Source organism: Typopeltis vanoorti, chromosome 8 (genome assembly GCF_054136105.1).
Source record: "Typopeltis vanoorti isolate ZY-2024b chromosome 8, IOZ_Tvanoo_1.0, whole genome shotgun sequence".
Taxonomy (NCBI): domain Eukaryota; kingdom Metazoa; phylum Arthropoda; class Arachnida; order Uropygi; family Thelyphonidae; genus Typopeltis; species Typopeltis vanoorti.
Genome location: NC_143556.1, coordinates 143738928 through 143753423, shown reverse-complemented (window position 1 = coordinate 143753423; position 14496 = coordinate 143738928). Strand labels below are relative to the sequence as shown.

The window sequence follows — 14496 nt, the reverse complement described above, 5'->3', positions numbered from 1 at the left end:
TTTATCATCTTCGAAAGGGAATGGTTACAAGGACATCTTTTTCACCTTGGAACCCACTTAACGAACTGCTGTCGGATCTGCTCAACATGAGTGCAGTTACTTAATGGATTCACAGAATTCATGTGCATCATGACAGAAGGGACTTTCGACTTGATCTTCGCAATGTCGATTTCCTTAGGCTGTTTAATGGCCCTTTGGATTCTGCATTGTTTTCCTTATGTAATATGCGATCGTTGAATCAGGAAGCGAACTTTTTTTCCCCTTCTCTCTACGTGATCGGTGATAATAAACATTCGGCAATTTTTCTTCTTCCACTTGCTTCCAGGCAAGATTAGAAGAGAAAAAGAAAACTGATCCAAGGCTTTAGGTTTTAATTATGCCCGAAGGACTGCGGAAAGTTAAGGAACTGTAGAGGCACAAAGATTCTTTCTCTCAACTTCCTCTTGCGATGTTTGACAGGCTTTAAGTAGGAAGGGCTGTGCTCAACGAAACAGCCAAATGCAACGAACAGTGAGCCACAAAAAAAGGTCAAAATATCTCCGGTGTGGCATATGTGACAACTTTAGAGAAACATTCAAGAAGCGCATCTGATCCCAGTCCTAAGTAGATTTCAATAAGGAGAAAACATTAAAAAACTTAATGAACAGGTAAAATCAAAAACTCGCTTTCTTTTATGCACAATTCATTTCATTTCATGTTGACTTCGACAAGCATATACATAAATAGTATGCAAGTGATATATTTTTTTTTTATTTTTAATATATTATTTTACATAATATGGTATACAATATATTATAAAATCATAATATATCAAAATTCACTTACAATCGCTACTAAATGCAATAAAATATCATGCTACATATATTATGTAATTATTAAAATTTAAATTTTAATAATTTAAATTAAATGATTAAATACGCCGTACATAATTCTCATTATGTACGGCGCTTTTTTATACATAATTTACAATGGAATATGTTCGCCAAACAAAGAAAAGACTATAAATCGATTTGTATTCGTTAAAGTTATTAAATTAACGTTTGTTTGTTTAAATTTAATAAAATATTGTATTAGTGGTTAACGATCTTTATGGCTAAGTATTACACATTTCCTAAGTGTTCGTGTGGAGTTCGTCTTTACTTATTATGCAGCCACTTATGCAATTTTTAGACTTACATTTAAATAACTACTCTGGAAATAAAAATTTTATTAATTTAAGCCGATTTGCTTTTCTTATATACACTATAAGAAAATGCATAAACATCAAGAATAAATAAGTTTTTATTCATTCAGTTCTGTACAGACAGCTTATTTAAGCTGTTTGCCTTAATTATCAAAACCAATTTTCACATTAAATGAGGTACTTACCGAAGCTTGAATTAACAGCTTGAATTCTCTGACTCCATAATCGTAGTCAAGTGGTTTGTTGACAACAAGAATTCCCTCGATAGGATCGGAAAGGGCGAAGGAATTATTTTCATTGCCACCCTAGCGGGAAAATATGCACTTAAATTATGTACTTAAAATCTTAAGGCAGTTTTTATTATTTTTATTTTGAATATATTATTTTATATAATGTAGTATACAATATATTATAAAATCATTACGATATATTGCGTCCGACCATTTATTTATTTATTTATTCGTTTGGAGTTTCCTCCCTTTTTCTCCCCCCTATTGGGGCAAGTATTTATGGCTGTAGATCCGTGTATGTTCACAGGGCCCCGGTTTGTCTACTTGCTGGATGAAAAACGCCAGATAAGCCGGTTGAAAAAACCCTGCTGCCCGTGCTCAAGACCGGCTAACTTTGTGGCTGAGGAAGATCCTCAAATTCCTCACGTCTTCGACAGGAATCGAACCTGGGACACTCCTTCCCTAGTCATATGGTTGCGAAGCGCACAGCTATTAGGCTAACCGCGCGGACCATTGCTTTCTTGGTACGTGCATTAAAAAATTTAGAATTTTAATAATCACAATTAGACATCGTTAATAATTAAAGGAGCCAAAAGGTATTTTAAAAAAATGTTTTTCGTTCTCCTTAGTTTAAAAAATAATTAGGGATTGAACGATAAAAATACTTCAAAATGTAAATACACGCGTTGAATGAATTAAGATTAAAATTAACCATGTTCCCCAAATACGAGGCTTCACATGAAATGCTCCATAAGTCCGTGGCTTGTCAAATATTTCATTACATCTACGTTCACTTTACGAAATTTAGTAGGAGTTAAAAATAATTTGTTAAACAGTATTCTGTAAATATTATTTATTTGCGTGTGCAAAATATTACGCAGGGGAACCCAGCTAATTCGGGTTCAAGTCAGAAATAAAGGCGAAATTAAAATATTGCCGGAAAACAGTCTGGAACATTGCGCTTGTGAGGTAGATTGAATCCCTCTGATAAGGTGGGCGTGATTCACCGTCATCATCAAGGCAAACATTCACGGGAATTTTTTGTTTAAGTTTTGAATCAACTCATAACGTTACGGAATTACTCAATGTTCAGTCAGCCTAATATCAATTCAAGAAGGACTGCAAACGATCTTAAATCACTATATTCGGATCAGATATTAAATTATGATGAAAAGTGATAGAGAATTCATCCGAGTTTCCCCAGTTTGTATCATGCGGTGATTACAGAACAACAGAAAATTAATGAAAATGCAACTTCAGTGCAATCAGTCCACAGGGGGTTACACAGTCAGAAGAATCGTCTTCCGTTTCCTGACAAGCAATCATATAGTATAAACATGTCGAAATGGCGTGAGCGATTTAGGCTTATCTGCGTATAAAGGGGGGGGGGGAATCACTGAAGCCAACTCTTCTCGGTTCAAAATATAACCATGTACTTTATAATTAAGTTTCGGTAAGAGGCCATTTAAATAAGACCTTCAAAATAAGGACTTTTTATGTTTAAATCTTACCTTTTATAAGAAAGGTCTAATTCGGATTAGAATTAGAATACCGAGGCGAGTGTTTTAAAAATTCACAGAAGCTACGTTTTATCACATTAAGGCATACTCTAGTGCTGCACAACTTCTCGGTTGAAGTCTTTTATATCAGCGCTTCCCAGACTGTGGGCCGCGGCCCCATTGGGAGCCGTAGGTTTTGTTGAGGGGGGGCGTGAAATAATGAAAACAAATTTAAAATATTTTAAGACTAAGTAAATTTTTTTATCTTAAAAGAAACATATTTATTTTTTATTATTTCCTTTTTGTTATTTTTTATATTTTAATGGAAAAATCACAGATTGGTTCACAAATTTTGCTTCCTGCGTATTTCGGCGCTTAATGAATATTAGTAAATATTGCTTATTCATATGTTTCATTTTAAAGCAGAAATCTAAGAATTGCACTTTCAAATATTTCACCTGATATTGACTTTTTGTGTAGCGGTATTGAAACACATCCGACACATTAAAATGTTATTAAACTTCTCTTATGTTTTTAATTCTTTCTTTATTACTAATCATTTTACGTTTCATATCCTGGTACAGCAAATGTACAATAACAATAGATCTATCTGTATGAGATAATGTGCCATGTCAAATGTGTATGTAAGATGCTAAAAATGTAATATTCGCATTTGATTTTTGCAATATTCGCTGTGTATGTTTTGTGTTGAATATAAATACAATAAATATTATAATAATATATGTCTATGTTACGATTTTTTTCGAGGGGGGGGAGTGAAATATTTTAATTTTTCCAAAGGGGGCCCGGCCCTGTACATTCAGAAGTTTGGGAAGCACTGTTTTATATTATCCCTAAAGAAAGGGGGGGGGGGTCTCATCGACATACTATGGCGATATTTTCGCAAACGAGGACTCTCCTGACTAAAAAGAATTAAATCGAATGAGACGTATTCGAATTATTTTCACTGAGAGCATGGAGAAGACATCCGTGAAGTTATTATATGCTGGTTCGGAAACGCTTAAGGATCATCACAGCACATAAAAAGAGCAATGATCGAGAACGGTAAACATTTACAAAATAAAGAAAGAAAAGAAGGGGGAGGGCAAAGAAAACTTACTTTGAGCTATTAGCCTCATTAGAGGCATTTGAAGCCCATCATTCCTAGCGAACGTTTCACTATAATTAACCGGCCTTTTGATGTCTCTTGCACATCTCATAACAGACAATTATATCTCTTCCTTTGTAGCTTCTCCTTGTAATTCCAAAAGGACCATTTCCAGGCCCTCTAGTGTTAAATTTATTATTTAAGCTGAACAATGGCTGGCAATTAACCTGAATAGCTGTCCCTCTTATTGTGACACCTCACACCAGCGGGTCATAAACTTCGTTTCTGACTAACAATCGCAGAATTTCCAGCAAATCTGAGAAAATTAGGGGAGTTGAATCTGAATTAGATCTTTGTTTCCGAGAATGGATAACTGTGAGCAGGAAATCGTTATAATATTTTACTTCCACTGGCATTCCTAATGGAACAAGATGCTACTTCCTCATTGCAGGTATATTTATTATGTTAACACACCGTATTTTGCACACCATGAAATTAAACATTATTATATCCATGAGGAAGGGTAAAAAATAGACATAACTTTTCATATAATTGCAAAACTCCTTTGGATATCCTCAACCAATCAATTGCACTGATACTAAAAATTCAATTGAATTTTTAGTATCAGTGCTGTTTTGGTTACGTGTTAGATACTAAACAATCTTGCTTAGAGACAAAACATAAACGTTTTCAAGCCACTTCAGGCTACCTGTGGTGATTTATCTCATACTGAGCAATATAAATTATCTACCACCTTTGCTGGACATCCTTTCCCAAGTGGGATTCAAACCGTCATCGGATACGCTAACCACGCAGCGAAAATAGACAAGCAAAAGACGAGGATTTGGGGATATTAAGATGAGTTTAGTTTATATATAAAAAACAATTTGTACATCAGAGGGCAAGCAACGTAAAAACCCACTGTATTATTTTCAATAAAAAAATTAAAAAATTCATAGAAAAAACTGACTTACCACGATGGAGTACGTAACATCTGAATTCGGAGTATTTGGTTTGTCTCGGTCAACAGCGTGAATACTCCGGAATACTGTAAGGCCTACGGGAGTCAGCTGCGAATGAAATACAACTGGAGATGTAGAGACAAGTTAAATTTTTCCCATCAAAAGCTATTAAAGCATTTTTATCTCCTTTAAGTGTACAATATTCTTACCTCGTCCACTTCGAGGGAGTAAGGCGTGTTCTGGAACTCTGGCGCATGGTCATTGATGTCTTGTATATACACAGTGACAGGGAGGAAGGCTTCTTCCTACAAATAAATGCAAGCAAGTTTCAGATGCGTTTTGTGACGTTGTGAGAAGAGAAACAAACTGAGAGGAATTTGTGAACTTGCTTACCGTTCCAGGTCCTCCTTTACACGTAAGTCGAAATTTTAACACAGTTTGGGGATCCCTCTGGAAAAAAAATATTATTATTAAGAGGGACCTCTAATGAGTCAGACTCATCGAGTGAGGCCGCATACTACACACACCAGCTATCATACTTATTCTTCAATTCATTCACACTGCTTGCACTCACAACATCCAATGGCAATCCATTCCAATCACGCACCACCCTCTGAGAGAAAAATCTGGCCCTCACTCTCTTCTTAGTGGCATTCAATTCTCATCTTCCAAGGATGCCTTCTCATTCCTTTCCCCACCATCCATAAATTGAAAAATTCCATCAATTGAAATCTTGTATGATCCTTTCAGAAGGTTGTAAGTCTCAATCATATCAACCCTCTTTCTTCTGTTTGGTAGTGTCTGTAGTCTACAAATTCTCCATCTGTCTTCATAATCAGTATTCCACAATCCTGATATAATTTTTAACACTCTCATTTGCACTCTCTCCAATATATCAGAATCACAACGGAAACCAGGAGACCAGACCTGGGCACAACAGTGCAAGTGAGGTCTTATCAAGGCCTTGTAAAGATGAGAAAGGACATCCTTATCTTAATAATAAATAATAGTAGAAAAATAATAGTAGAATGAAGAAATTTAGTAATATTAGTACTACCAAATCCGCGCGGTTAGCCTAGTGGCTGTGAGCTTCACAACCATATGCCTGGGGAAGGAGTGTCCTGGGTTCGATTTCCGTCGGAGACGTGAGTAGCTGAAGGATCTTTCTCAGCCATAGCCAAGTTAGTGGGTCTTGGGCGTGGACAGCAGGGTTTTTTCCCCCATAAGCCAGGCAAACCGGCCTTGAGAACTCAACACTACAGGACATAGGATACACCGGGCCGTAGAGCTTATCTTATCGACACTGCAAGGTCAAAGAGGGAAAGGAAGATGAGGTGAGGATGATAGTACTACCAAAGTGGATATGCACAAAAAAAGGATTCTGTAAACTCAAATATTTTGCTCCTGACAGATTACCATGTTCTTCTCGGTTGACTCTACAAGCGGGCGTGAGTAATGCTTCCTTTAAAAATGGAAAGTTTTTTTTCAAAAATCATGTCCAGTGTATCATTTTTACTTTCGTTGTTCGGCTAGAATAGACGAAAGTATTAACTTATCAAAAGAGTTTAGTTTTGATTTACGGCGATGGCAAGCAGAACTAATGAGGCGGCCATTATATTCGGCCTGTACACTGCTTTCATTCGTTTACTATTATAACTGCATTTATTATTTATGCAAAGTTTAATGATACTAATCTTAGAGTATAAAAATATTCTCATTTCGAATAAGGCAAGAAATATTTTGAATTTGTGCTCTTAATTTAAATTACCGTCTCTTAAAACGGAGTGAGCTTGGCGTAGTTTATGATGTCCAGCAGTCAAAACCCAAACAACGTGTCTGATAAAAGAATGTAGGATGAACAAGCTAGGGATATGAAATTTTTTTTTTGTTAAAATTATTTTGTGCAACGTTTCCATGGTGATAAAGCGGGCGAGGAAGAATTGGCGCTTTTCTCAATAAAACAGCAACGTTCGCATTTTCATAAAAAAGAATTTAGCAGCCTTTATGTAGCCAGCGGTCATTTTCAGAAGCTGTGTTATCAACATCAATTTACAACGCTCTGATATTGCTCGTGTTTCCGCATGCACTCAGCAATTCTTAGCAGCAGTGATTCACACAAATGGGTGTGCTTCATATCATTCTCCACGTGCTGCTCCTTAAGTGGTGGGAAATGCACCGCTCCACGTCTGAGCCAAACGCATTACTTCCAAGGGACATTTTGTCAATAAAGGCTTTTTTAAGAGACCCGCTCCTTTTTTTTGTCCTTTAATTTTCTGTGAGCAGTGCAAGTGATCACGTGTTTATGTTGAACATATCGAAGATTGAGAATTTCGTTTAAAGTAACTTATATCTGATTTCATGACGTCACACTATTCCTTTTAGCTTTGTTCATACATTCGCTAATGTTCTTCAGTTTTCTCCACTCTCATTCGATTTTTTACTGAAAATCGCCTCAAGACTGATTATAAAGTGAGACAAATGGATAGTTCACGTGAGTCATATCAAAATTTGCAACCTGCGATCTATAAGAAACGTCAGTGTTATTATTTGAACACTGACAATGCTAAGCAGATCTAAGTAACGATCTCATTGCGAGCTGATTAAAATACCAGAGTTTATATTTGAGTAGATATATTCGCACAGAACTGCTTACCTTGTCAACAAGATCTTCCAGAGACCTGGCTATTTTAATGGACACCGTTTTATCATCTACTCCATCAACCTTGAAGTAATTAATGTCACTAAGGCTGTTGTCAACTGGCTCTAGCTTGAACTCGTTCCTTGGAAATACTTGTACCCTAAATACTTCTTGTCCTGCAAAATTAAACAAATAATAACAATTATCCTAATACGTACAAAGAACAGAACTGGGACAGCTTTTCGACAGCTCTGTTTTTATTTACAAACATAATATGAATATGCAATATTCAGCCTTTATATTTTTATTCCAGTCCACTTATTATGCATTGAAATTATTCAACCGTTAATGACACAAAGCAAGGCCATTATAGATATCAGTCAGAAAACTTACTATCCTGAACAAAGATAAATTATCCTAATGTGTAATGCATAATGAAAAAAGCAAATATATTTCATAATAATATATCCAACCAAGGAATGATCAACTCAACAATACAAATTCAGCTTCATTTTCACATCAATGTTGCAATCTGCAGTTTAATCTGCATAATTAGAAGAGAAGGAACCACAGGGCATCCTACGATTGTGCGTGCGTGCGTGCGTGCGTGCGTGCGTGCGTGCGTGTGTGTGTGTGTTGTACTTTGTTGCCTTCAAATTTCGAATGAAATGCTATCAAGGATTACAGCGGTTTTCTTTTAAATTTATTTTGCTTCGTTTGTATGATATCAGATCGCATAAAGAGAAAGGAAATAAGCAGCGGACATGAAAAACTAACCGGTTGGGTTAATGACTATGGTTTTTAATCCTGGAATTTTATGATAAAGAAGGCAAGATTAGCTGCGACATCATAAACGAGAAATCCCATAATCTAAATGAAAAACTGTAATTAGTACAGGAAATCCCTTTGGATATGCAGAAAGGCTGTCATTGCGGGTGAGAGTTGCAAAATATGCATGCGGAATATTTATGACAGCCCAGACTAGATTCAAACCTGCAAAAGCAACTAGTGAAATCCATTTACAAAATGACACTAAATTGATTATTGAAGAAATAGCGGGAACCCAATGTGTCGCCCCGTTTGGGAAATTAAACAGTGTTCTCGGACTACAACCTATCTGCTATGGGTTCGATTCCTATCTTACTGGTGCAGAAAAAAAGTACCACATTTGGTTTCTAGAGAGAATGACTCATTATCTAACTCTTAGCTAACCCATGATGATAATAATACGCTATAACTTTTCGCTGCTGGAACTGTTATTTAAAAAAACCTCCATAGCCAGAACTGGTTGCATTTCCAGTTTAAAACGACCTGGATATAATATTCATTCGTTTACAAATGTCCAAGGCAAGGGACGCCAAAATTTGCTGTTTCCGTTTTAAACTATTAAACACATTCTACAAAACTATATTTAAAATTGAAGTTCTACAAGGTTTTACAAAGTTCACAACTTTTAAAGGGAGTATATGGTTAAATCGCAATTTGATAAATTTCGTTTTTTTTTTTTAAGAACATCGGCTGATCTTCTTTCTTCCATCATACGGATGATGAGGCCGAATGAACTCTTTCCACTTCTGTCTGTCCCTGGAGAGTCCGAACAATTCTGTCGAGTATGGTATCAATTGTTGTGATTTGGTTTTCACATCCTCATTTATTTTGTCTATTCATCTTATTCTGGGCCACCCTTTGGATATTTTACCTTCCATCGTTGTATACAGGGCTTTGTTGGTAATCTTTCTGTTTCCATTATGGTCACATGGCCAAACCATTGCAGTCTTGGATTTTGTCTTTTCTTGTTTTAGTCCTTTCCTTATATCTTCGTTTCTTAGTCTATCCAGCAGAGATACTCCAAGTAATATTCTTAGCTAACCCATTTCAGTAGTTGATCGGCCGATAGCTGAGATTAAAACTTATCCACTACTGATTTATCAATTGTCTATCATGTGCTTCGACCCCCCCCCACTGAGCATAACGTTTGTGTGTGTACACACACACAAATTATTTCTGTTCGAAGTTCAACAAACGAAACACTTCTTTCCCCTCCTGCAGATTTTTCGAGATCTGTCTTATTATCACACAATCTTTGCTGATTATCAGGGAGTAAGCACCTCCAATCTGTCCTCACTCACGCATCTGCTTATCTCTTTTATATCTAATTCTTTTAAGCGTCTTTGCCTTCCTTTCCCTAATCGCAATTTTTGAGCTTCTTCGCCTTTCTCTCATTAATTTATCATTCGTTCTATCATTACCACGCCTTTCCTCGCCATCACAATGATGCTCAGTGAACGTTTCTTGTTCTGATGATTATTTCCTTTTCCATTATCTCCGAATATCTTCGCATGCCACTTTCTCTGCTTTTCTTTATCTCTTTCCTTATCTATCAAAAATGCTGTCTTTGCTTCTTCCTGCATCAACCCACCTGTTTAGATCTGCACGATCGTTTAAATGATCCATCTGAAGCCACGGAAATCTTTCGTAATGGATCTGCCCTCAATTTCACCTTCTTTCGTGTAGTTCACTCCTTTATTTAGCTTTCTTTTCCCATCTCAGAAATACAAACGCACGTGTTTTTTAAGCTCTTTAGTTTCTTTCACAACAATCATGTATTGTTCTCGAAGTCAAAAATTGTATATGAAGTATAGAAGTATGGAAGTATAGAAGTATGGAGCATGAATATTTTTGTCCTCATTTGCCATGCATATGACCAAGGTTTCTATCAATTTCAAAAAAACTTCTGGATATGTTATAACTTAAAGGTTACATACTTTTATTTTGCTTCCTATTCTGCAATTTTAGAAGCAGTAAGACGATATTTCGTCTTCTTCTTCCTACCTTCAGATATTAGGAGTTTTAGGGTTCGAGTTTATCTGGGGGTTTTCCTTCCTTTGTGGGAGGAAAAAACCTGCTGTCCACGCCCAATACTGGATATGGCTAAGTCTGAGAAATATCCTTAAGCTCCTGACGTCGGCGACGGGAATCGAACCCAGGACACTGCTTTCCCAGTCACATGGTTCCGAAGCGCATAGCCACTAGGCTAACCGCGCGGACACGATATTTCGTAAATAACAGAATTCAATAACTCTGAAAAAATATGCTTTTAAACAGGTTAAACCAAATTTAATTTGAAAGGAACTAACTAAATTCATTTCATCGCTAACAAGGAAGGTAGATATTCACGGGTAATTTTCAATATGAAGTAAGAAGATTGACAGAATCTTTCTAGAATCCTTCGTGTCAATAACGCTGGTGGTGGACAATACTTAACCCAGTCTAGGGAAACACACACACACACACATTTTGCAACCTACTTCAGCCCTATAATAAACTGTCTTCGAGTGGCATATGATTCTCACCAACAATGGTTGGCGAGAATCACGTGCCACTTCAAGACGTTTAAAAGAAAGTAGTGATATCGTCTATCTGTTAATAAACTTGACGCTTCGTTTTCCTGAAAATATGGAATAATTCAAAATCCACTCTTTTCCATTACTCCTAATGCTCGAACCATAATTTCTTTGGAGGTAATAAAAAAGTATAGCAATGACCCAGGAGGTTGAGATACATTTTACGTAATGAATGATGCATGTCACCGCTTAAGACAGCAGTTAAACTTATGATGTAATTATATAATTTGAAAGTATATAATTTGAAATACACGGTCTCCAGTACGTATTGTTATATAACAATACGTACTGGAGACCACTGCTTCGTGTGTAACAGAATTTTATATGATTTCGAATCACTTTGCAAATAAATTGGTCCCACTGAAACCGAAAAGATGATTCAACATATTTTAGCTGAGCGCCTTAGTCCATTCCGACGATATATTTACGATCTTTTGTGGACGGATTTCACATGAAAAAAAAATATATAATTCCGTCTCTGGTCAGTGAGCAATATTTGTCATTTGGAATCAATTTGCGTATACCAGTGATTTGATTTAAAACCGAATTTAAAAAAAAGACATTTGTATGCATTTCCGAAATCGTATTGAATTACATAAATAATGGAATTTCAAAAATCTTTGCTCCAGAATGGTTAGATTGAACAAATGCTGGAATGGCTTGATAATTTTTAAGGACTAAGCTCCTAAATTTAAGTAAAATGTTTCTTTCCAAAGTCTTGGAATAGCTTGCTTAATGGTCAAACGACTCGTGTAGGTGTTTTACCAATTTTGGGACGCGCACCTAAAAACAGTACGTAAATCAAACATGACGCGTCGCTAATCCATATTTATATTCCGTAAGGAGTAATATGAATTTTATGCTCAGATAAATTCAAAACAAGAATAGATTAAAAGTAATCGAGAGTGTCATCTCAAAGGATGTGATCTCCTTTTTAATCAAACACTCCATGTTACTTAACATCGGCTCCTTAAATTAGCTGCTACATCACCTACTCCGCTTTTCATTCACCCTGCTTGATATATTTGCGATCGATGACATAAATATGACAGAATGAATTAGCACCGACTTGTCGAGTAAAGATACAGTGACCTGATCGAAATCTTCGCAATAACTCGTTCGTAGACTACAGCAGTCGGTCTTTGAGAAAGTATTGGAATAAAATAAGCCAGAAATTACTCGTATTGACGAAATGTCGCTATGGTTGTCGAAAATGTTTTAAAACTTGCTCGAATTTGAAGAGAATCTCAATGCATTTTCCATACACACAATACGACCAAAATAAACGTAATTGTTCACCATAATTTAGAAAAAAAAAAAAAGTACGTGATGGTGTTCATAATCTGCTGAATATCGTATGAATGTCGTGTTCTGAAAACACGTCTTTCGTTCTTGACAAAACCTTGTACTTTTATCAGAAAACACCACACTATTTACGCAATTACTTCTTGAAGAGATTGGCGAAGTATGATTGATGGGTGAGAACAAGCAACTTCGGATCTCGTGAAGGAAATTTTTCTGCGTCTTCAACCTTTTTTTCTGCTTTGTTGGATTAAGTAGCTGGCTCGGATCCAACCAAAAATATTTACAACCGCGTGTTGTATGGATATGTTATGAGTTAGGCTTAGGCACAATAATCTCCACTGCCATGCAGGAACAGAATGGAATATTCGTGAAAGAAAAAATTCGATGTGTCCTACTCACATTTCACCGTATTTGAATGTCATAAGACAAACCAAGAATTATCACAAAAGATATGAGCCAACCGATGTTATCCGCTGGTACAAACCATCCCAACAGATTTTAAAATTTAAAGTTCTCGTCTATGTAGGCATAGAACTCTTGTTCCACTCAATGTCGTTGTGTGTGTGTGTGTGGGGGGGGGGGTAATAAGCCAAGTAAGAAAGACCACAAGAACATATTCCGGGATGTTTGTAATAGCAGGTTGTGATCTTTAGGAAAACGGAGTAAACTTTGCCTAGTCAGAATATGTTTATAAGCCACCCTAATATCGTGAGCTTCGAGGAGAATAACGATCTTGAGAAAAAGTCCACCGATATAAGACAGAAATAAGGATCCTTATAGTCAATATTTTCTGTGGAGCAGGATAAGAACACAGCAGTTTCTGTATAAGGCAGTTGTTTGTAGTTCGTTTTCTCCTTATCTCTTTGGAAGAAGACAGACCCCCCCCTCCCCATCATTCTTTTGTGTGCATAAACGATGTCCACTTTTTTTTGAAACATGATGTCTTGAAGATGAATGGCGGTGATGATCGGTGTGGTCAGGCCTGTGACGATTGCGACATACACGTACTGTGAAGCTCTTGTCAGTATTTCGGTGATTAAAACGATCCGTTTCATAATCAAACGCTGGGTATGAAAACACTAAAAATAGTAGCATCCTGAAAAGTAGCGATGATAACCGCATATTCTATAAATGTGAATTTTAATGCTTAATATAGACTGGCTGGTAAGGTACTGTTCCTTTGTATTTTGACAGGATAAAATGAAGCGAGAAAATTTTATTCCCAACCACGTTGCCATTCTTCCCGTTCTTAAAATTTTCTTAAAATGTAACAGAAATATCACAGAATGCATCGTTCGTGTATGAATCGTAAACAGAGCTTAGTCCTCTTATCCACATGAAAGCAAGTTCTGAAATAAAATAAAATAAAAATAGGCATATAATTGCGTCACACGTTTCTGTTATAACTACGTTCTTATGAAACTAAGTGACGCAAATATATTGCGGGACACGGGAATTGAAATGAGCAGAAAATAGATCACTGTGTGAAGGTCTCGCCCTCGCCTGTTGGCCACCTCGCTCTGTAAGCGAGGGATAGCACGGAGGGTCTTCAGAGGCCATCTCACGCATACTAAAAGCTATTCAGTTTATAACAATGAACAGAGAGAGAGAGAGAGATGTTGTTAGAGCAATTTCAACCGAACTCTATTCAATGATATAATAACACATTTGGTAAAACTTGTTTAACTCAGAATTGATGTGGGGCCGTTGTCGGTAGATGTCATGACGCCGCCAATGCACGTCATAAGCATCATCACAGCTCCGATTCAATCACAGCCAGGATGTCATGGAAGTCATACACTGTACCACTGGTTTCTTGGCGTTGACAATCAGAGCGTGTCGCTATTGCGTGAGAATGCTTGAAGTCTAAGTTATTCGAATCAGTCGACAGGAAATCCACCGGTTCACCGCAATCCTTCCGCTAACCAAAGAGCTTCGAAAATAATTATCGTTAATTTTATCCAAATAGGCCAATTTCGAGATCCTGGTCGCTGGCTGTGAGTATCACTTTAAAACCAATAACCGCTGTAATCGCTTAGGAACACCGGATTTCGATATTCGCGGTTTTGAATAAACAGCCTGAATAACTGAAGACAATGACGGCATGTTTACAGCGCGACCAGTGCAGTGGGATACGAGTTAGGAATTCCACTTCATCCTCTACTTG

The 14496-nt window shown here is 36.7% G+C and overlaps 1 protein-coding gene across 2 annotated transcripts in view; it reads right to left on the bottom strand.

Annotated features, from left to right (window-relative positions):
• The window catches only part of LOC150104400 (protocadherin Fat 4-like), a 345892-nt gene that overhangs the window by 203985 nt on the left and 127411 nt on the right, over nt 1-14496 (bottom strand). For both annotated transcript variants that reach the window (XM_090396350.1, XM_090396351.1), the window contains 5 exons: nt 7636-7796; nt 5376-5432; nt 5192-5287; nt 4995-5090; nt 1369-1488 (listed from right to left, as the gene is read on the bottom strand). In XM_090396350.1, coding sequence (XP_090252476.1) covers nt 1369-1488; nt 4995-5090; nt 5192-5287; nt 5376-5432; nt 7636-7796 — 530 coding nt within the window. The remainder of the gene's footprint in view (nt 1-1368; nt 1489-4994; nt 5091-5191; nt 5288-5375; nt 5433-7635; nt 7797-14496) is intronic.